The following is a 25,318-nucleotide window of genomic DNA, read 5'->3' on the forward strand; positions in this document are numbered from 1 at the left end:
ATTAACGACATGCCTACGAAAGCCATGTGTTTTTAACGATTCCTTTTCACAGCAATCTTTTTAATTCTAAGCATGTTCTCGCGTACTAGATTTTTGGTAGTTGGTAATATGAACAGTTTTTTTTTTCATTCCAAAGCTCCTTTCATTATTCTTTAATGACTAAGATAATAACATGCACACAGATATTAATACTGAGGATTGGTTCGGGAGTTATAATTGGAAGTTTTTGTTAGACTCAGCGTAGAGCTGAAAATCTTCAAATTATCTGGGTTATCAAGTTGATTTTTAGGATTTTGAATATTGAAAGTTTAAAGAGTTTAGAACCCTTAATTATGTATATACATATCTTATATGTAAGAAGATTGTAGGCAGAGGGATTTTATACAAGTACTCGACTAATATGGATGGTTTGGAATCAATACTTATGTCATTATTTAGAAGTAAACAAGTAGGCAACCGATTCATTGGTGGACTTTTTTTTCAACTAACTTGTTCTAGAAAATACTGAAATAAAATAACACAAAAGTTTAAGACTGGCAATTTTGGTCGTTCTATAATTTATCATTATGTAAATATTCATTAAGAAAGAGATGAAAGAATATTCCAACACAACGTCATGGTATTCCTTTGTGCACTACTGAAATATCAAATATTTGTATTATTCGCAAATTATCTGCATTTTAAAAATATCTATAACTCAAAATTTTCGAAATTTTGATGCTACCATTTTTGGATATTTTATGCTGTGGTGGAAATTATCTATTCTAAAAAAATAAAAAACAGAACGAGGAACTTTAATTTTGTGAATTAACTTAATTCAAGAAGTATTTAGTAGTTATATCTCATCCGAAAATTACAAATTTTAAATTAGAGTGGAATCTGCAAATGCATATTTATAAAGGAAGGTTTAAGCAATAGAAACTGCAAATGAATTTCTACGTCGAGCTTATTCTTATAAAATTGGTAAAAGAGGGCTCGATGTTGAAGTTTGCTCAAACATTTTTTTGAAAAGCGTTTCTCAAATTAAAAGAATATATATTTCTCAATTTTTTAAATGTATATTTAGTTTGATAGATGTTAATGCTAATTCTTGTCATAATAGCAGTAGCACATATTATAGTCGTTTATCCCATGACGAAATCAAAAGTATTAGCTATTTTTCTTTGAAAAATCTTGTTTAAAAAAAGTGGACGCTATACCTGGTACAATATTACATTATTTATCATTTTAGGGGAACACTATTAATAAGCTTTTGGTAGATTTTTTACTCATCCAAAGTAGTTATTTTTTATAAAATCCTTCATTTTGATTTGTATGTATTTTTTCTTAACATTATCAAATTAACAATTTCAAGAACCCTCTTCAATCTCAAAACATTGATCAATATGGCGTGATATTTTTTCATTTTTTATCAAAATAAACTTATTTGGACTCTTTCAAAATTAACTTTTCAAAACAAATAATATAATAAAGAAGATGATAAAATACAGAAAGCAAAATATGAATTTTTCAAACATAAAAATTCAATACTACGTTTGTTAAAATATCTGATATCATTCAATGCAATAAGAATATCATAATGGATTATGTTAAGGGTGGATACGAGAGGGGGAAGGCTGCTATTACCCGTTCATTCATCAACAATTCATCATCCCCTTAAAAACAATAATGATCGAACTACTAATTAAATAGTTTGTATATTTAAACATTTTTGTTGCAAAAAAATACATATGAAAATCTTTGCAATGGAGGAATGAGTAATGTATCTTCATTTATCTTGATGATAAATAAAAATAGTATCATCAATGATAGATATTGATGTGCGTGTATTTGAAAATATTTATACTCTATTCAACTGTTTTAAAATAAATTCTGAGGAGAGCTCGAGCATTCAAATGCTAGAACTATTAATTTTTTATCAATTGGGGTCAAGCACAAAAATATCAAAAAAATTGTCAACTTTTTTTAAACGTTATTTTAAAACTGTTTTTGAGCGATAAAAATAGTTGTTTAAAAGAGCATTTAATTTTCGTAATAATACAGTCAGTTTTTTTAATGGTTTTCCTTTAACTGATATTATTTGTAATATTTATTATTTTGCCATCAGTTTCTGTAGTATCCAAATTCAAAACTTGCTCAGGGAGGAAGCATTTGAAAAGTTTAAAGCTCATACAAAGGGGATAGTGGTGACAAGTGCTGCAATTTTCCTCCAATGGCATACTTTTTTAAATTTATCCTTGACATTATGCATGTTTTTTAAGCAGAAAAAGCACTTTAATAGTTTTGTTAGAGTGAATTTCTGCAATTTATAATATTAATATTGTTAGATCATAACCTCCTATAATACATCAAAATTTACAAATAAACGTGATTTTTATGGAAGCAAGAAAAGATAACTCAAAACCAATTTGTGAAATGTTTAAACAATATATTGAGCTATATTTCTTAACTAATGTTCCTCATTCACGAGCAATAAAAGTATCGACACGCTGGCAGATTAGCAGCTCTTGATGATGAAGGGCGTGTTCGTTGTGTACCACGCTGTCATGACTGCAACTTGGAGCAATTCCAAATTTGGAGGAAGGATGCAGCAGACGTTATTCTCCGAGACTGCAAAAGTTATGTCTGGAGGAGGGCCACATGGAGGCAGGCCAGAAGTCAGCCATATTTTTGCTGCAGAAGTTTTAGGCCTTCTTGTCTGTAAACATCTTTCAACACCATACCCATACTAAATGGTCTTTCTCAAGTTGTAGACAGTCTGGATGGAGATGGAAGCGTCTCTCTTTACTTCTCAGTACTGAAACAGGCGTGAAGGAGATCAAACAGTCGTTGCCTTTTTAGTTTTTTTCTCCAACATTTTTAAATTTAAATGCATGAGATAAAAACAAAACTTATTTATTTTTGTTTCAGCTGTCGTTTGTTTAGGTAATGAAGTCTCGTACAAAAAAAGAATGATTATAAAACCTTTATTAAATGCTATAGCATGTTTTGGGTCCCCACTTTGTACTTATAAATACGCAGATTCAAACAATGAAAATGCTCTGCTATGCATATGCCATTTGTGTGTTTTGCCATATAAAATAACTAATTCCATGGTTTTTATCATCCGGCCTTTCATTTCAAAATATATTTATCCTGTAATGTTGTAAATTATACAAAATTGTCTATTATTTGTGTACTTCACATGTAATAAATAATAAATTGGATGTCAAATATTTCATAATCCTTTCAAAAATGATTAAATTTCAATTCCCATAAAACTTTTGTTTTATGGGAATTCAGACATACTTATATTATAAATATAAACTGTTCAATGAGATTTACTGTGAAATATTGAAAAACAAATTAAATTTTCCATACCCTATTTTTTTTTTTTTTTTGTGACCTGCGTAAATTTTATCCTCCCCTCTTTGGGATGACACAAAAGGGGGACGCTGAATGATATATGTTTTTTTCCTAATATGATTATTATTTCTCACTCCCTTTTCTCCCAAACTCTGTGACAACTTTTTCTTTCTTTAACACCACTTTTTAGTAGAATCCATTTTGCCTAATAAAAAACAATCAATACTCAAATCAGGGGTATCTAACGTGTTCAACTCGAGTACAAATCAACTATATCTACACTGACGAATATAAAATAAATGTTCATATAAAAGTGATTATTTATCAACAAATGTTTTTGCAAAAGCCTTGCTTTCATTCAACAGTCTGCCTTTCTTTCTTTTTAACCAATTTCTCTAACTCTTTCTCCCTGTTTCTGCTAATAAAAATATTTTAATTAAATTCCGTATTTTAAATTGGTAACAGCTAAAATAATAATAATGAAATATTTATGCATAGCCTGTGAGAGAGAAAAGAAAATGGACGTTGTTTTAAAGGATTAAGGGGAGAAAAAGAGAAATATGGCATCGATACAAAGATAAGTCACTATTTAAGAAAAAGGACATTTCTCATAAATCTTTTACAATTTTCACATGATAAAGGAATAATGCTATTATAAAAATAGATAAAACTGAACAACGTACCTATTGAAAACCCCCATCATAAATCTTCTAAAGGTCATTAACTACTTAAATCTATGACAAAGAACTCCCGAAGAACTCTTGAACTAATTCATTCTTTGCTCATAATCAGCTAGTTTTCCTATTACTGAATATCTTTGTAATGCCTACCAGAAAATATGTATTGATTCCCAACTAGGCCCAAAAGAAATTCCATGTTTCTACATCAAATAGGTTGAAAAATTCTCTAGATTACACCATAGTGTTTCAATTTACCCACTATAAGAATATCTTCTTATTTTACCTATTGAAATAGACCAAATAGTTGAAGAATCGTTTGCCAATTTGTTTAATTAACACCATTTATATCTCTGTGAAATATTGAATGTTTGCACTTCCAAGATAAATTTACAAATACGTCATTTGCAAATATCTAGTGGCGAGGATTTTATTAAGCAAAATGTGTTCTATGGGACGATTTTTGTGTTAGGTTTGGACACGGTTTTATGACTTACATAGAACGGAACTGGAAAGGATATCAAAATTGTGGGAATTATTTTTTTAAGGAAGACTGCACAACAAATGTTTGGAAAACATTTGTAACAGTTTACAAAATTGAATTTGAGCTATAAATTAAGAAAATTAGATGCTATAATATTGTTTGAAGGATAAATAACTAGTTTTTAGTCTTACTCCTACAGAGTCTTTTTTATCCAATATCCGAAAGAAAAGTTGACTGATTTAATTATTTCTATTAAATTTTGTAGCTATAGTTAATATGATTTTTAGGAAAAGGATCCTGTTGTCACCGTCCATTTTGCAACTGTCTTATACCTCCCCTACATATAAGAACAAAACCAGAGGTCTACTTATTAATTGAAAAATAAGGCAGGCAAATAAAAGTAATGGAAAGCCGAGGGAAAGAGATGCAGATAATATAAACTTAAAACAGGGACAACATTTATCAAAAAAAAAAAAATAGATGGAAAAAGAAAGTAGCCATTTATCATGACAACTCAGGTTTATTTATTATTTTTCACAACATACGATATTACCTTGGAATCTGAAGTATGTATGTTTTTATGATTTATAAAGCCTCTTTTCCTGCACTAAACAAGTAACCAGGGATGATAATTGAAGCAGGGGACACATTAATGTGCGTATACGAGACCTTTTTTCTTCAAAAGTTGGATAAAAGACTATTTGAGACTTATTAAGAGAAGAAGAAAATCGCATAGAGGCTCTTTTATTCCAGAGAAAGAGTCTTTGAATAGGGAATTGAAACCTAAAGGAGTAGAAAAAGAAGATGAATAAAATAAGATTATGTGCCAAGAAGTTTATTGAATAGGAAGTCTAATGGCCTTTTTTTTTAATAGATACATTAAATCTATGTGTAGATTGGGTAAAGAGAGGTTCTGTGATTTTTCATCAAACTATTTCTTCCTTTCTCCTTCCTCTCAAGAAAATAATATAATATATATGTGCACTGCATATATAAGAAAATATAGATATAAATATGGAGATCGATTTATCAAAGCAATATATAACATAAATACAACGACTTGATGAGAATATATGTATGAATGTACAAAATATTTTATAATAAAAATTCATGCTGTAAGCATATATATACTACTTATGATTACATGAGTATACATAATACATACATACTTATTTCCAAATAAATTGTCTTTGATGTGTATCAGTAGTATACATATGTGCTCGTAAATGCACAAATGAGTCATATATAGGTAATGTTATTTGCAGTAGGATTTTGTTTCCACGAAGATTGGAAGATTGGATTTGCCATTGGATTGAAAACAACAACTATGGTCCATTCCATCCTTTTCTAAGTTAATCAATCGCTCCTGTCCTGGAAGTGTAATAATTAACGGAGAAATAATATTCTCATCAATATATAGTACAGTGTTAGCTCACTTAAACAAAAATGTACTCTATATGTAAGCTTCCCATGGTTTCTATTATTAATTGCTACTGATTGGTTGGACTCTAAAAAGCTGTTTTAAGACTGTGAACAACTCCCATCAATTATTCTTTAGGTAGAATTGATTTTGGCCTTTTTAACTTGGACAATGAAGTGTGGACGGAGGTTATTTTTTTGTTGGTCTCTTCGTCGCCAGGACTACAGCAAAATAAACGGATCAATTTTGAACGACGATTATATATAATCACAGTAAATTTTGAGGGGTCAAGGTTCAATGTTAGGGTTGCACAAAACGTTAGAAATACATAATCGACAGTAGCTTTGGAACATACTGAGGTACCGAGCTCTTATAAGTTTCATTATGTAGCCTTAATAAATTTACTTCATATAGGAAAAAAATCCAAGATTAAGATTACAATTCAAAGTCACAAAAAAGGTCGAAAATACGTAATTTTGAACAAATTGATATCATAGATATTCGTACTTTAATAATTTAAACATGTCAAAATTGCACAAAAATGTGCAATTTTTGACATCAACATAGAGAAAAAATTATATATGATTTGAGCTCTATCAAGTGTCCCTTCTAGTTTTAATAGATTTCTATATTTATTCTAATTTTTTTCTACATTTAACAAAAAGACAGACATATATATTTTTATTGAAATACATAAATTGAAGCTATATTTTACATATTATACATAATGTATCTTGTATTCAAGTCTGGATAGAAATAGATTGAATTTCCTTTCGTCCAAATCTCATCTGTTAAGTACTGGATATCCTTCCAACATTTGAATATGGCCAGGACATAAGAAACAGCGAAAGGCACTTCCATTTATTTCAAAATAGACTCACTCTTAAAATTTGTACATAACATAGATTAATATAAATTTTTATTTTCTCTTTCAGTGGGCTCAATTCTCTTTACAATATGGGCCAAGGTGCCATGCGCCCCTTAGATGGCTTTACACACTCTCGATTCCTCCCTGGAAAAGAAGTCAATTATAGACAAGAAGAAAAGAAAATATTGGACTCTGTTCTAGGACCTGATGTATATGATAAGAGGATACGCCCCAGTGGTTTAAATAGTACAGGTAAGAATCGTCTAAAAATAAAAGTTGAAGTATAAAAGGACTATTCAAGATAGTCCAATATTTCAATTTTATGTTTCTCCATCCATTATTTGTATAATCCTATGTAAATATCATAGAGTTGAATGAGGTTTAAAGGATATATATTGGACGGAAAGGGATTTTTGTAGAAAAGAAATACAGTTTTATGATAATAAAAGCAAAATTTTGGCACTTTTTTGAAACTATTATCCTTCTTTGTTGGATCATCAAAGTGGGCACAACTCCTTGAATAGAATAAATAAAACATTATCTCACACCTATGCCATTATAATAGAAACATATTTAACCTTCCTGCCCTATATACTTATACTTATATATAAACTTTTTTTTTGTAGAAGGTCTTCCTATATAAAAGTACGTTTTTTCCGAAAAAAAAATTATAAAAAAGACGTATAATCTTTCTCAAACGTCTTAAAATCAATAGTACAGTACTGCGGTCCATTAAAATTTGAATGCTTATTAATTCAATAAATAATACAGGTTGAGTGATTGAAATTAATATATCCTTAGATATATTAAAGCATAAGCAATTAGTTACATAAAAAAAAACTTGAGCTCGTGCCACCTGGAAGCCATAATTGCCGCTAAGGAGGCTACATTAGTACTCAAGCATCATCTATTTATAGTATTAATTTTGTTGATGTTCTATAGTTAATTATTAAATTAATAATGATAACAGCATTTGAAAGAACAAAAAATATTGAGCTTATGAACTTATGAGTAACAACAAAACTGGCATGTTAAAAGAATACATAGGATTTGCGATCCTAACCATAAGTACAGCCTCTGTCTTTTTTCTTTCACTTTATGTGAAAATGTATTTATGAATTGGTAAGACTTCTAGAGTATTGGAGGTGTTTTTGTTTCTTTTATTTGTATGTAAAGAGTGGTGCATACAAATTTGAACACTTTGAATTTTAAATTCCAACAATATATAATTTATTAATTAACAGTATAATTTCAACAAAATCAATACTATGTGTGTCTGAGCTCACTTAATCATGAATGTAACTAATGTAATTAATGTAATAATGATACTTCCAGGCGGCGACAGAAGGCCTAGCACCCACTGCAAATGTAGTCCTATGTCATTGCGTCCCAATCTAGGCTGACAGTGGCTTTGAGTACCTCAGTGTTTGGATAACCGACACTGCAGGCTTTCTCCTCGACATGCGCTTAAAAGATTTAGTCAAGGAGGTTTGCATCAGGACTGTAGTGGGGCTACAAGTGTCAAAAAAGGGTTCAAAAGAACTCAAAAGACTAATTCAAAATATTCCTGTAACAGAAGAGATGGGTTTCTTTCATTGCTGTTCTCAAAAGTTGCCTATCCACCCTCACAATGCTATTTCCACCCCCTTTTTTATAGGTCTCTGTACAGTCTTGTGGGAAACTCCGAGATCTCTTTCATGAGTCCTCATGAACGTAAGGAGATTGGTCTGGGCTTTTTTAGTTAACTCCTCCGGGTCCAGTTTGAACTTTTTTGAAGGAGCCCTTCTTCCTCTCCAACGTTTTGGACTTGCTGATGGTGACGCCGAACTGCTTGGAGTGTGCGAATGTAAATTTGTCAATCACGTTCAAGGATTCTCGTTCTCGACTTGTACGTAAGCTAGAGAGCGCATGTGTGTTTGTTTTATATCTAATTGTTTATGCATTAATATATCGAAAAATGAATTAATTTCAATCACTCAACCTTCATTGGTTATTGAATTAGTGTTTCAGATTTCTATGAAACATCCGGTCAATATTTACGCTCAAGAAAGCAATATATATCTATTATGGTCGACTGAAGATAGGAAGTTCTCTTTAAAAGGGTAATACAAATATGAATAAAAAATGTTCATATATGAACAGACAATAATCAATCATTCAAATAATATCATTTGTATCCTTTATTTTTGTTTAAGGTAAAGTCGATTCTATAAAAAAATTAGCCCCATGTTTTTGGGAAACTAGGAAACATGGGGGTGTTTATACAAAAGTAAATGAATCTATTAAGTTGTATTATGACGAATTTCCCCAAGGACAACCATTTCCATCGAGAAAAACATATGATTAAGTTAATAAGTCAAAATTATTTAATCAAAACTCCCCAATTCAGTTATAATTCATATAAAACAGTTAGTTGGGAAGTAAATTCATTATTGAGGACAATTATAAAATCCCACGATTAAATATCAATATACTGTTTAATAAGTTTTTTTTTTTTTAAAGTGCAGTATTTTACTTTTTAAATTCAGCCATATAACAAGGATTTGAGGCATGGTTTGATTTTTATTGAACCATTTTTCAGCAAACCATTCAAAAACAGAACTAATGGCGACAAAATTTAAAACTGGAATTTTTTGTTTTGTTTTTGTCCATCGGTATTTTTATAAGGATTTTTCCCATAGGGTTGTTGAGTTGGAGGGGAGGGGGGTGATTTTCCTTTCTTAGATCTCATCTCTATTAAGAAGTCAATGAGAAAAAAAGTTGGTATGAACTTTGTTCTTGCGTTACGAGCAATTATTTGTTGGGGCTTTGATGCTTGTTGGATTTATCCGTATATACGTCATAGTTAGAGTTTTAAAATATATGACCTGGATGTTTAAAAAAAAAAAAAAAGAGATTGGTAACCTTGACAATTTGAAAAATATTTGAAAGGTGAGAAGCTTACTTATGATAAAATTGGCTGTGAGCAGCATATATAAGACAGGAATTACACTGATGTGTTCAACAAGGACTTATAATTATAACTTCTCAGCAAAAAATCAGTGTTACTCTTTGTCATTCCTGAGCACACGCGCACTATAAACTTAAATGTTCCCTCCTGCAAAATTAAAGTATAGTTATCATAATGCAACTATAAAAAATATCATCGATCTCGTCTATGCCATACTTTAAACAATTTTTGTCATATAGACAATAAGAGAGGTTCATTCAACTTATTTCACACTCATTTATTCTATTAACGGAGAAGAAAATGAGGGGGAGGGGGGACTTTGTTCCATCTCTAATAAACTTTATGAGTATATTAGAAATAATATATATTATTATTATTGAAATAACTTCCATTTCCTCTTTCTTTCTCTTCCTTCCTCCCTTTTCATAAAAAGCCACAATTAGCATTTGCGGTTCCTTCCTTTTCAATGAAAAATATATAAACGCACAGGATGCGACAACTTAACTTCCTTTTTTATAACGGGTATCAATCAGGCTATAAATTTAGTAGCGGGAAATTCGTGGTTTCATTCTAGAGATGAGGTTCTAAAGTTTTATTACAAGTACAGTTAGGTACTATCATGCGTTGGAGTATTGAGGAACGTGTTTTTGTCGTCGAAAATAAATATTGCCAAAAATTGGGTTAACTGGATATCTTAGCAAATTATACTACTGGGAATTTAGCTCTCGAGGTTTATTCTTAATTGCTTCAATTCTTAATTATCACGAAACGCTTTTTTCAATTCATTTCCATTTTGAAATTCTTTGAACATATGTATATAATTCCATAAAACTGGTTTAATTAAATTTGGATCTATGCAAAAATTCTAAAATATTTATTGCGTTTTCTTCAAATCAGGTAATTAAAACCTTATTTTGTACGAACAATCCAACATTTTAAAGATTTTTTTAAATCGCCCAAAACTAATTATGTAATCGACTCCACAGCTACAAAGTCAGATTTTTGTTAATTTAATGTTGCATCTTTTTTTATGAAGTAAGAATCCCTCTACAATCTCTCAGTGAGAAGTCATTGAAAAAGAGACATCGTATTCCAATATATTCCAAATTATGAAACAAAATTTAAAAAATATGATTAATAAAATTTGTTTTATTATCTTTTGGAAAAAGGCAGATATGTTACCGCACCATGTATATTATTAAAAAATACTCAAATCAGACATATAAGAACCAACATTGGACATAACTATGTTTGATAATCTATATACATAAAGATTCTCTAGCTTCAGATTAATATTTCACTCTTCTATGATCAAAAACTGGTTCTCCTGGGAAATATCAAAAAACTTACTTAGGAAAAGTTTGAGACTTCTCAATGCGTTTTTGTCAAGTTACAGGGGATTTTAAAACGTAAAATGTGTTCAGTTTTCTACAGGTTTGGGGAGCTAAACGTATACTTGAGAGGTTGTTTTACAAATACTTCAATATTTTTTCATTTTCAAAATTTACAAAAAATAATCATTTTAAAAAAATTTCTAAGGATTGCCTTTGCAGACTTTTTCATTCAATATGACCACCTTTAGCATCAATCAAAGCCTTCGCACGTCAACGCAGGAGTTAATGACAAATTTTGTCCCAGGCTGCCAATATGGCAGCTTTCAACGTGTCTAGCTTTGGGTGTGGAGTTTCGTTGGTTTTCTTCTTCAAAGTGCCCTACACAGCAGAGTCCAGTGAGTTCAAATCTGGGGAATATCTTTACCTATTTACCTCTTGAGCATACTGTCCTTCATGACCTCTTTTCGAAGGTGATGTGGGGTTTTGTGCATGGGTAAAATGCCAAGTCGCCCTTCACGGACCTCTTGATGGTTCTAGCAGGCACAGAGAAGTCGTTTGGGAGGTGATTCATCGATTTAGTGGGGTCCTCCTTGATATTCTTCGTCTAGCTGGAAATGAACTCTGGATTCTTCATTAAAATGTGCTCTCCGCTTCCTCAAGAGGGTTTCTCATCATTCTTCATCCTAGTCACCTTAAAAACTAGGATCCTGGAGCACTTCATAATGTCCATCATCCTCACTATCACAACGTCAGCAACTAAGAGATCTGAGAGGCGCTGCCTTTTGGTTTCTTTTTCTTGCTCGTCATAACGAGATGATGAAATGTTTTTTTTTAATATTTTATTCATGCACAATGCATGACTGAACCCGAATGTCAAAAATAATCACTAAGCCCTACTATATTATTGAGAAACATTGTTTTAGTATTATTTTTGAAGAAGTCTCCTATGGAGACGAAATCGATGAAATGATAATGATTCTCTATACCTCTATGTTTTATTGTGTTGCTTGAGCCAAGTCTGTCTTCTTTAAAATTAATGAAAAAATCAAAATTAATTTACAGTACACGTTTTGCTGCCCATGCCTGTATATTTTTTTTTAGTATTTGGCATATCAGGAAAAAATATTGCACTGAAAAATTTAGAATTTCCTTGTTATATTAAACGTAACATATCAAAATTTAACAATAGTTAAAGTGATGGCTGTTAAACAAAAAGAAGGACCATTATCCTTGAGAAAATAGGAAAATCCTAAAAACAAGGTGTAAAATATTTTTACTATGAAATCAAACACTAATTAACATGAAAGGTAGAATTTTGGACTCATAACACCCTATTTAGAAGCCAAAAAAAATTTAGCCGCCTAAAAATGTACAATTTTGAGAGGAAAGTAAGATTTTTTTCAACTATAATTAAGGTATCAAACTTTGTCAAGTACAACTTTTGAATGTTCCAAGCAGAAAAGGGGGGGAGAAGGGATGTATATTAATCTGTAAATGAGACATTTTAATGATATATATATATATAGCACACCTTAAAAAATAATTGGTTTATTTTAGACAAATTTTGATCTCTACTATTCATTATTCTTTATTTCATATTGATATAAAGAAAAAAGCCATTATTTACCTATACTTAATGCACCAATTTTGACTTAGAGGAGAGAAGAGTGTGAATGAGGAGGAAAGTAGCTAGAAAAGTTAATTGAGCGGGAATTAAGAAGGCTAAAGAAATTATATTTCAAGAAAAAATCCCTCATATTGGTAATCTTATGATGATGTTCATGTTACAAATGAATCCGCAATTTCATGGACGGATTATTTCTACTCCTTTTGAAGATATGGGAGGGATTGGGAGAGGGGGGAGAAGGTTTGAAAGCTTTGCTTTTACAAATATATATAAGAAAGTAATAATAAGAAAAAGATACATTTCCACAAGAGATAAATAAAGAATTTTAATTATTTTTTGTGAGTCTTTTTAGAATGGAAGAAGAGAGAAATATATAAAGGGATTTAGTGACTATCTTTTTTTTCCAACTGATTAAAAAAAAAATTCCAAGAAAAAATATATTTCTTTTGTCTTTAGCTTCATGTCAATTAGGATATAATGACTTATGTATACACAACTTATGTTTTTATTGATGACGTTGATTTTGTTAGTCTAACAGATCCTTTATAACTTTATACAACTTTCCTTATCTATGTTAGGAATGATTTTAAGGGGGCATTAAGGGCACTTGATCTTGGTTCTTGTACTTGAACGTAAAAAAATAAGAGCCTCACGTATTAATAATTCGAAATTTTATTTCTAAAAAATATCAAAAATAAAATTCAAACTTAAAAAATGAAAAGGCCGCGTTGATTATATTTGACCTCTACCCGACCTTGTATGTTGTCCCATTTATTCATTCGTACTATATTTTTTTTAGATTCGGCATCGCTTGTGACAGTCAATATATTCGTTCGAAGTTTCTCAAATATCGACGACGTCAAAATGGTAAGATGAAATTACATAAAGAACAAATTAAAGGGTCTCAAATCTACTTTCTTAACCTCTAATTATGAAGTTTATTCATGTAATAAAAAAATGTTAAATGTATATTAAGGATGTCTCTAGTAAAAGAAGTGATGTAGCATATTTGTAAGATTTCTACAAATAGGTTTTATCGAAATTCTATAATTTTCTTCTTCTTTTTCTATTAAGTTCTCATATGTAGTAATAATTTTTATTATTATATTATAATATCTGCTTTTATAACAATTTATTATATAAACAATTGTTCATATAGTATGGACAATAGGGTGTTCTGTTTTTGAGGTCACCCTGATGCATATTGATGAAGAAATGATATTTGAAAAGTTTCAGTCTTATTATCATATCATTTAAAAGATGAAAAAGGAAGTTTTATGTTCATAGTTAGCTGATACCAATGGACTTGCAACGTCTAAATTTTGAAAATATGAGACCCTATTTTTTTATATTTTCTTTATTAGGGTATCAAATGTTTTATAGAAAAAGTTTGGTCCAATCTACTGACTAACAAGATTTTTTAATTTTATTATTTTAATGAAGTGCCAATATAAAAAGTTTGTTTGAAGAAACATTCTAATGAATCCTATTTCCATTTATTTGCTGATAAATAATAGCAATTCAAAATGTGGTAAAAGCTAGCATTTAAACTACATAATTGTTACAAAATGAATTAGGAAAAGAATTGTACACCTAAAGTATTTTATCAAATTCAGTTGTTAGTATAGAGGCTACAACAATTTCCTACACTTTTTTGAAGAATAGTGCAATAGTTGGAAGGAATTGACCCTTTTTCTTTCTATTTTTGGGGAAAACAAAATTAAGATATACCATTTGAAATATGTTAACAAGTATAGAACTCAACTTTTTTTACTCCTTTTCTCCAGCAACCCACAAATTTGAATTAAAGAAAAAGAATGCCTTTCACTGATTGGGCTCTATTGGTTGGTTGCATGACCATATTTCCCTCATTTATTTGTTTGAATAAATTCAAAGAGATATTATTTATGAGTATACGAGACCTTTAAATGCATATGTTTAGAAAAAGTTCCTTCTTCGTTCGTTCCCCTCAGTGACTCTCCAAGCCGAACAAATACATTATTTTTTTTTTAAATAAAATAAATGATATTTTAAGCCTTTTGAATAGCAAAAAGGAGAAAAATAGAGTTGAAAGGAAACGAGGTAAGAAATGATCCAAGATTCAAAACTCATTTAATGTAACATTAAACCATTTATATACGTATGTATGATAGGGAGTTTCCCCTCTCTTCCTTTTTTTTCTTCATCTTTTTCTTAATCCCTGATATGAAATGAGCTGTACCTAAAATATAATAAACCTCAAAAGATTAATCTTCAACCTTTTTCGATCCTTCTTTCCAAATATTTATGAAGTGATATTTTTTGATAGATAAATAAATAATTTTAAATCAAATATTGTTTGGGTAATGTTATATAATTTTTTTAAATCAGTTCCCTTATTAAGTAGAAAACAATTAAACAGATATTTTTATTGCATGATTCAATGTATTAAAAATTTTAACTAGACATATGATGTCCATAATTCATTAGCGCACTTAAATTCAGTTATTTTTCTTTAATTTATTGAATCTTACAATAAAAATATATATGGATATCATTTAATTAGTCACTCCGTGTGTGTAGGTTCGATACTCGATCGTTCCAAGAGAAGAAAATATATTAAATGTACATGGGTTCCTTGTATTACTAGAATGTTTGCTTATACTTCATCAGAGCAAGTCTATCCAACCAATTGAAGGGGCATAAATAAAAATATTACTCAGTAATATCAATCTATTGGGCCCTTCATGTCATACATTTATAACTTAAAATTATATATGAAAGCACAGTTTCTAAAGCATGTGGAAGAAAAATTCAAATATGAGGAGTAATTATTTAAACTGATAAGGTACAGCAGTATACAAAACAATTTGGGTATTTTTTTCCTACAGATTACAGATTGTTTGATTCCAAAATGTTAGAGACATCAAGTGCTACTTGCTAAAATTTTATTATTGTGCAATATATATGGCAGATTATCTTTCTATAAAAAACAGTTCGTAACAGGGCATTGCTCCGTATTCAAATTGAAATAACTAAACGTACTACATTTTTGTCAGATAAAGCTTAGTATTCCGCAAACCTTTTATCCTTTAAGTTTCACTTTTTTTATTATAGTATACAAATTTACACTATTATAGTGCAATGAATTATCTTGGAATAAAGTCTTGCATCTGAAAATTTGACCGGCATATTTACTTCTATTCAAAATCCTATTTTTCCATATTATAATTTACAAGCTATGTAGATAAATTGATTTTAATCATGTCTGTTTATTTCGGAGAGTCTCATTTCAGTGACTTTTAAATATGATATAAAAGTCAACCTTCCCTTTAGATATCACCAAATATTTCATCAAGATTATGTGAAAATTGAAGTTCAAACTCTCTTATCTTTAGAAACCACTCCAAATCTATCAATAAAAGATTGTTAATTACTCAACAACACACGACTTTACCTCATTTACAAAAAACTACACTCTGTATTTTGTTGTCAACTGTAATTTTTTCTGATTCTTTCCCCTGTTTTACTGTTTAGAACATTGATTGGATGAAATAAGAATAAAATCTTGGTAAGCTGGGAAAAATATCAACAGTAATTACATAATAATTCCATAGTTATACAGAATTGTCCGGTTACTAACAACTGATTTCGGGCCTTATTTCTGTTTCTTTTTAGAGGAAAGGTTATGAGATATATAAAAATAACGACGTGAATAACAAAGAATTTGTACATCCATAGATAAGAAAAAGTAGTTGATAGGAGGTATGATTACATCTAATAACAAAGTCATTATTGTACTTATCTGTCCATCTTATTAAAGAAAAAGTCACTTAAATGAGTTTTGTTGGGAGGGGGGGGGGGTATCAAAAGGAAAGTAATAAAATATTTGCATCATGGCTGGGCATTTATTTGGTCAAAAAACAACAATATATCATGATTTATGTGCGTATAATCTAACTACGTATTCCCTACCAACACATGTATCAATATAAAATCCCCAATTAAGGTTTCTCCTCCCCTCTCTACCATACACATATTTCAATCCTTATCAGCAATCGATAGACTTTAATATCCTTTTAATGTCAGTTACAGGTGTTACATTTATTTTTCATAACTACAACTATTATAACTATTATTAATCTTGAAGGAATAAAGAAAGAGAATGGTGCCTTTGTTATATATTAATATTGGTACCATTTGCCAATAAAATATTAATATTTTTCTTATATTTTTTCCCCGTCGCTTTTCACTCGAAACTGACACATTATTTTTAACGAAGGGCTTTCTTGTGTCTCTGCAAAGAGTGTTGAAAAAGAAAAAGAAACATTACCTATAAGCCAGTATGTAGGGGAGTCCATGTCAAAGAGGTCTCATAGTGAGGGATTTTAGACATCAATTTATATATGTGTTTAGACTTACTATTCCCTCGTTCACTTTTGAATTCACTGTTATTTCATTTATAGGAATATAGTTTTCAAATTACTCTCAGACAGCAATGGAACGATGGAAGACTTCGCTTCAAGGACAAACTTCTCTCCATGGAAGGTATAGTCATTGACTTTGATTTCAATATGTATTTGTGTCTCTTGTTACAAAAGAAAACAACCAAATTTAATATATTATTGTTATGATAAAAATGTTTTTGTTAATTAACGAAAATGACTCATTTTTAATAAGCTTTTTATTGCAATTAACTCTCACAGATGATAGGATAATGAATGAGCCACGCACTAAAGGAATGAGTCAAAATATAAACAAACCAGCTGCTTCATAACTATACAAAAATTAAAATATATATATATATCAGGACAAGAACATTAAAAATTCACATAACACCACAATGTCTTATAAAAGTATACAAGGCACATTTAGATTCTTGTAATCAATAGAGGTTATATCCCTCACAATTGCTATAATCATTATAAATGCATTTCCACCTCAATCTATGAAGTCGGGCAAGCAATTCATTTTCTCTTCATTTTATGCAGAGTTTTTTATTTTTTATTCGAGTCCATATTTTGAAGACTTTATGTTTCTGTCTTCAAAATTAAATCCCGTTGAGTCCCGTATTTTAAAGATTTGAAATTTGACTTGAGTTAAAATCAAAGACTCCAGACTTAATTTGGCCCCAAAAATTAAGTATCGAGACCATTTTTAACTAATTATATCACAGTTCTTTTAAACTTTATCTCTTGAAAAAGAAATATTACTTGATTGCATTTTTATGGGGAAAAAACTTCATTTGAGTCAAAATAAGTAGCAAAATATTAACAATGAGTAATATGCTACTTAATTGTTGAGATTTGGGTTGGTCTTGGCCATTACTTTTAATTTATTACAACTAATTTATAGAGAACATAAAAAAGAACTTAAAAAAACCTGAAGACTCGGATCAACAGAAAAAGGATAGAAATGAACTTGAAAGAAATCTGAGGGATAGGATACACATATTAAAGAACTTGTACTACTTGTCAGCGAATACTTGAGACTCGATATCAACCACTAATATGACACAGGGTTGATCTTATCTAGGGGTACACATTTTATTATTTTCAATCCGGAGTTACATTGGTGCAAAATTACGGAGGAGGACAACAGGACATTCATTCTCTGAACAGAGGAAGCCGAGACGGTTGGAAAGAGCAAAGAAGATTCTAAGTTCTCTAAAGGCCAACAAAATTTGGTATAATATGCTATTTTCTGATATTAAAAAAAAACCCCTGCTATGTCACAACATAACGTACAGACAACAATGTATCAGCTTCAGAGCAAAAAATCCAGTAGCCAGCACAGGTAAAGTCTGCCCTCCCATTTTTGTGGAGAGGAAGGAGCGGCTCAATGCAGGTGCTTATATCAAACTTCTGGATAATAAAGTGTCAGAGAAAAGTTCGGGGACAACTTTGTTTGCACTTAAGACGGAGCACCGTTAAGACCCAGGCCTTCATGAGAGAGAAAAACTCTATGTACTTTTGGGACCTCAACATGTGGTCATCCTCCTTTCTAGACGTGAACCCCTTGGACTACTGTATCTAGGCGTGTCTGGAGGAGATGGTATGTGATACTCCTCACAGGAGTGGTGAGTCACTAGAGGCTTCCGTCAAGAAGGAGTGGACCAAGCTGAAGTCTGTCTGACTACATAGTCAAGCCCTGCAAGGGATTTAGGCCTCTTATTGAGATATTGTTATTGTGCAGGCTCACATAAAGAATAAAAATTGTGGGGAGACCTATTTTCAAATGATTTCCTTAAATAAATGTTATGACAAAACCTTTCGTTTAAATTTTACTCCTGAAAAATTGAAAAAATAAAATGTTTACCACTAGATGAGAGCAACCCTGTATTTGGATTTGCAATATATAGGTATACATAGGAAGGTTCTCCCATCTCTGTTTTTAAGTACAGTTTATACCCTGGGTTAAATTTTTTGAGAATGGCTTGGGCAGTGTTGTGTGAATCCTTATTTAGGATTGAAGACTGAGTCCAATTCACTCACAGTTCCGTATATCCACCCTAAAACTGATAAAGTAAATTCTATGAGTACATCACTCAGCTTCATTTATTTAATCAGTTCATGTTCTCATGGGTCCTAATACTGGACTCTACCGAATAAATTAGGGCTGACATAACCTTAGATGTTTGTTTTTTTATTTTTTCTTTATTCAAGAATCAAAGCATTTACATTAAAATGAACTTTATTTCCTTTCGCAGCTCGAATAGGAGATAAATTTGACAAAGGTTGGCCTGTTCCAAAAAATCACTGTCATATGTACACTCAATGTTGAGAATGAATTTTACTTTATTTATTTATTTTTTCTATGTGTCTAATTAGAAATGCATTATTATATTTTCTTAACTACTGCAACCTTAGTGCTCAATGTTACTTGTTATATACATAATACATATATTACTCTTTTTTTTCATCCAATCTTCAAAAAAAGTTAATCAAATTGATTTCTGTATGTTTGGCTCAATGTATGTTTATTTTATGTGTTTTGAAAGCGCACGCTGGATTGATTAACATAACAGTCATTTACCTATATATATATATTTAATAACTAACATTATTATATTATATTTTTGTGTTACTGTTTCCCAAAAAAGATACTCTTTTGTTTCATTACACACCCTGGCAAGCTACAGCTTATTCGTACAGGCACATATTCAGATCCTTTCCTGTTTTGATATGCATATGTGTCTCTTACCCATTGATTGATTCACACATACATAAATAAAAGGTCGTCCATCAAGGTCACACACTATGTTTCATTATAGTCAAATAATCATATCTAACCATAAAATGTTGAATCGTTTCGTGACTTTTTTGATAATTTCATTGTTTGGGTGAAATTTGGTTTTATCAGAATTCCTTTTTATCCTGATGCAGCCTCATCTGGAGGCCTCTTTCAAAAAGGTTGGTTCCTATGGATTTTTAATGACTTTTTTTTTTCTTCGTTTCTTTTTTTCTTCATTATTTTCTTTTGTTTTAGAACCTATAATCATTTTTTAGGTCAAATAATTTTTTTTTGAAAAAACTATTATACAAATCATTATTTAGAACTTCATATATTACGTCATCAAATTGGGTGATTTTCTCTCTCTATACTTTCCCCTTCATTATTCTTCATCTACATATTACTTATTTATAAATAATAATTTCAAACATAATGAAACAGTTATACTATAGGACATAGATGGCTTGCGATTTTGGACGCTTTTTGCATGTTTTTACTACCTACCTTTACTACATTATTATTATTATTTGTATATGTTGTGACTTTTTGTGTTAAATAGAGTAAAGTATAATGAATGATCTGTCATTTTCTCTCGTTGTAATGTGCCCACATAATTTTCATATGAGATTTTACTTTGAAATTCTTATAAAAAATAAATGGAATTAAAATTCACGCAAATGATGTACAAACTATTTAAACTAGTTATTTAAGAATTTTAAAAAATAGCGAAGAGAGAACGTTAATTAAATTCAAGTTATTTTTTAAAAAATAGCGAAGAGAGAACGTTAATTAAATTCAAATTATTTAAAAAAAAAATAAGAAATAGGCTTAAGGTAAGTGGAGAAAGAAAATAATAATGGGTACTTTATTTTGCACGATTTTTAAAAGAGCCATTAACTGCATGATTTAATGGCCTTTCTGATTTGGTTTTTATACTCTAAATAATTATCAAAATAAAGTATTTTTTTATAATACAAAAATTGTCAATACACGTGTATATTATAATAATTATTCATCAATTTTTTTTTTTTTTTTCCTTTTTTCTCTTTTGCACCTTCCTCACAGACAAAATCCGCTATTTGACCATGACTGACTCAAGCAAGGTATGGATGCCGGACACATTCTTTCGGAATGAAAAAATTGGTCGTTTTCACAACATCCTCCAGGATAATCTCTATGTACGGGTATTTCCAAATGGAGATGTGCTCTACTCCATTCGAGTCTCGTTGACTTGCGCCTGTTCCATGCATTTGGCTCTTTTTCCTCTGGACAAACAAACGTGTAATTTGGATGTGGCGAGCTGTAAGTACAACATTTCCTATCTTTATATATATATTATTTTTAGATACAACTTATATTAATATCAATCTTGACCATGGTTTTATTTCTTAATAATATAGCAAAAGGATCCGATTTAAACATCTAAACCTTTAGGGATTATCAGCTTTAAATCCAATAATACAACTTTGTTCTTTGGCTTTTTAAAATAATGTTAGTCTCCAAAGATCTGTAGGCATATTTGGAAGACACTGAGATTTCAATATAAGGGATTCTATTATTAGAATTAATGTATATGACTTGAAATTGAAGTGATCATTCTATATTTTGATTATATAGCTACATACGTTCATAGAATTGACAAGATCATTTTACAATATTAGAAATCAAACATTAACTAAAATTAAGTTTAGATTTTCAATTTAATAGCTTAGAAAAAGGTTATTTCAAGAGCAAAAATGTTTATTTTTAAATGTTCAGAAGGTTAAATTAACTTTATTTTATCCAAAAAAATAATTTGAGCAAAAAAGTATTAAGGATTACGTATTCACAAAAGTTATTTTTGTTTTTCTATTGATTTGAAAATCTATGAATATGAAATAATTTTATAGGTTTGAATTGATTTTATGATTTTGAGTATTGTACTTTTCATTTGTAGCAAGTACAATGGAATTATGTAGAAAAATCACACTATACCTTTATCAAAAATGTAAATAATATAATATAAAAAAAACCTTATAGACACACTATCCAATTTTTATTTCAAAATAACTTAATTCGGGGAGTGCTACAGCCCTTCCAGCCCACGCCCTACAATTTGAAAAAACTGATTAAAATTCAGTCTTAGAAAAAGGTGGATACTCCAAATTTTGATGGTTCTTTTCAAAGTAGTAAATATCATAATTATTTGATGATATTATTAAAAATGTTAAATTAATAAATATATAAATTTTTAATCTCGCCAGTTATATGTATATGTTTTATATTTGATAATAAAAACAAATGACATTGAGTGCCTCTTTAAAGATAGAATGATTGTGCAAATTTGATTATTTTGATTACTTTTTCCATTCTCTCTCTCTTTGTTTCTTTCTTTTTCTCTCTTTTTTCTTTGATTTGTTGCTTTCTAAAAAATAAAAAGATGTTATTTTTTTCCAAGGCTTTCCCCTACATACATTTCTTCTTCAATTGGGGAGTTTGTAGTGTGTACCTTCATTACATCAATTATCCTTCAATTGACATACTTTTTTGGTTGCCTTTCTATACATATATCTATACTGTTTTTAGCTTTAATGAAAGTAAAATTCCTTCGAATTAAATATTTAATATCCTTCAATAATATTAATATCTGATTTTATCAGGTTAACATATAAAATAATTGAGTTTTTTTCTTTATGGTTCTCAGATACAGCATAATTAGCTCATTAATTCTGAATAACTCTCTTTTTCCTTTTTATCAATTCTTATAAAATATGATGTAAGCAGTATGTATATAAGGTTTCCTCTCTTTAAAAAAGTCAATGCCTTCATTTAAAGGTGTATTCTCTGTCAAAAGGGGTTGACTAACTCCGAGGCACCTGTTGTACTAAGTATCTACCACGTTTGGAAATCATAAATGTGGACATCACATTACATTAATAGAGCCTTTTCTACATATTTTTTGGGAAGGGGGGAATAAATAAAATTCAACTCGGAATTTCATATCTTATTAGTATATTTACAAAGGTTTACTAAGAGATTTTAATAAATTGTTTTTCTTAAAAATTGGATAAAATAAAAACACACATATGTATGTTTGTAGAATTATAATTGAATTCTACATAGGGGTGTTATTTTTTATTTTCATTAAGTAAATATTCGTTCCCCTTTCTAGATGGTTGGACTATGAACGACCTCATTTACCAATGGAAGGAAACAAATCCCGTTCAAATGGTAGCGAATCTCTCACTGCCTGGAGGATTCAAGCTTGATGGATTCACAAATCATAACTGCGACGTCAAAACGGCCACTGGTTCTTACTCCTGTCTTCGAGTGGAAATCACTTTTGCTCGACAACTCTCCTTCTACGTCCTCACGATCTACATCCCCTGTTTTATGATTGTACTTGTCTCGTGGATGAGCTTTTGGATTGATCACAAAGCCGTACCAGCACGTGTCTCACTTGGAATCACAACTCTTCTGGCCATGAGTACAACTCAGGCCTCCATCAACTCCTCCCTCCCTCCAGTTGCGTATACAAAGGCCATTGATGTTTGGTGCGGGGTCTGTGTTACTTTTGTTTTCAGTGCACTTCTAGAGTACGCCCTCGTGAATTACGCCTCTCGGTAAGTACAGCACAATGACGATTCATGATATAAATCAGTCACGTTTTACTTCTTTATTTAGGTCGGATGCTCAGAGGGCTGCCAAACAAAAAGAGGCCAAAGAAAGGGAGTTGGAACAGTGCGCTTTCAGTACTGAACGGATTGAAGATGGCGGATTTCCCCTCTCCATGGTAAATCGATTGCCTTATGATAGGACAGAAAACATGTCTCATTCGCATTTTCTCTTTAAGGATCCTCTAATGAGACGCATTGAGGGAGCTCCTATGATACCTCCCGGAGGACTTCTCCAGAATGAGATTCCTCTTCAAGTTCGTCGAAATCCCATTTCCGATTGGTGCCAAAGATTTCAATTTCGAGCGAAGAAAATTGATGTCATTTCCCGCTTCCTCTTTCCCAGTACTTTTGCTTTCTTCAACATTCTATACTGGTCCTACTATCTCACTCAAGAGCAACAGACCAGTAAGAAGAAATAAACAAAAAAACAACCTAATCACTTGTCAATTAAAGAAGAAGGAAAGGGTGTCAAAGATTGCCAAAAAACATTTGGAATTAAAGTTGGAAAGGATTCTGGGAAATTAATGTAGACTTAGAGAAGAAAGTTTTGTAATTAGATTTGGATCGACGTTTTAGCAAAAAATAAATATATTATTATTTCCTATTGAGGAAAGGGATTTACGTTATTATTAAACATATATGTATGTTGTTGTTGTTGTTTTTTTTGTATTTTTTATCATTTCTCTTTTTTTTCTTTCCTTCCCACTTGGACGTCTAAAAATTAGAATTGTGACAAGATGTCCACTCGTCTAAGCATCTTCCCTCTCCCTTTCTCTCTCTCTCGCACACATTCACTTAATTAATTAATAATTATTAATGTTTATAGTCAGCTTTGATTTTATAATTTTTAACTTATTAGTTTTTCCTGATTTTTTTATTTTAAAATCAGTGAAACAAAGGTGCTGTCACTGCTCTAAAAAATATATTTGGCATATTAATGCCCCTGCTGCTCGTCTACGCGCTGTAAAAGAAAAATTGTACATAAGTAAATTCAATTTTTTTCCTTTCCTTTTTAAGAGTTTCTTAACCGTTGTTTTATGCGTTTTTGTCATTCATTATTCATTATTATTTTTTGTCTATTCGTATTGGTCATGTGTGTATTGAATTCATTCTGTAACTTTGAAGAAAAACAAACGTTCAACCATTATATATTAATTATAATGGGTTCATAGTTAGTTTTATATACACATAACATACCTATATTAAATAATATAAATTGTATACAGTTTCTGATATTCTCAATAGTAAATGTTAATGCTATAAAAATCTTATTTAATTATGTCTTTAGTGTATGTTTCTAGAAGGAAGGAAAGATTATCGCTGTTTTTGAAAAAGTATTAATTTTTAGTATTGTGGTCATACATTTATTACTATAAGTACTACAACATAGTATGCTGTTAATTAATTAATTATTACACGTTTTTGATAATAATATGATGATTCATTATTTAATTGGGAAATCTTTTGTCTTTGTTTTTTTTTAAATAAATTATGTCATTTTAGAGAAAAATCTGGAGTATCAACTAACTACTTATTTCATCCAAATCGTAGGGAATCATTAAAAACCTTGTCTTTAAAATTCGTTTGTTCACAGTAAGCCCCATTTAAGGTGTAAGCTCTAAAGGCGTATATTCTCCAGTAATGACATTTATAAACAAAGTTGTAAATTCTAACAAAGTCGGTATGAAAAAAACCAACCGAAAGTTGGATGGTTAACCCTGACCAGGGACGGTTCTAGGTGGCAC

General features: G+C 30.4%; 1 protein-coding gene across 11 annotated transcripts in view; it reads left to right on the forward strand.

Annotated features, from left to right (window-relative positions):
• Window positions 1-25,083, forward strand: part of LOC121128093 (glutamate-gated chloride channel) — a 151,678-nt gene extending 126,595 nt beyond the window's left edge. For 4 of the 11 annotated variants that reach the window (XM_071892533.1, XM_071892530.1, XM_071892535.1 and 1 more), the window contains exons 2-9: window positions 6,862-7,046; window positions 13,505-13,572; window positions 17,151-17,232; window positions 20,070-20,096; window positions 20,983-21,219; window positions 23,069-23,519; window positions 23,581-23,689; window positions 23,750-25,083. In XM_071892533.1, coding sequence (XP_071748634.1) covers window positions 6,884-7,046; window positions 13,505-13,572; window positions 17,151-17,232; window positions 20,070-20,096; window positions 20,983-21,219; window positions 23,069-23,519; window positions 23,581-23,689; window positions 23,750-23,992 — 1,380 coding nt within the window. In that variant the 5' untranslated portion in view covers window positions 6,862-6,883 and the 3' untranslated portion in view covers window positions 23,993-25,083. Of the gene's footprint in view, window positions 1-6,861; window positions 7,047-13,504; window positions 13,573-17,150; window positions 17,233-19,393; window positions 19,421-20,069; window positions 20,097-20,982; window positions 21,220-23,068; window positions 23,520-23,580; window positions 23,690-23,749 lie in introns of all 11 variants that reach the window. The other 7 variants (XM_071892536.1, XM_071892532.1, XM_071892537.1 and 4 more) reach the window with 2 other exon arrangements.
• Window positions 25,084-25,318: the final 235 nt, after the last annotated feature.

This window comes from Lepeophtheirus salmonis, chromosome 13, assembly GCF_016086655.4.
Source record: "Lepeophtheirus salmonis chromosome 13, UVic_Lsal_1.4, whole genome shotgun sequence".
Classification (NCBI taxonomy): domain Eukaryota; kingdom Metazoa; phylum Arthropoda; class Copepoda; order Siphonostomatoida; family Caligidae; genus Lepeophtheirus; species Lepeophtheirus salmonis.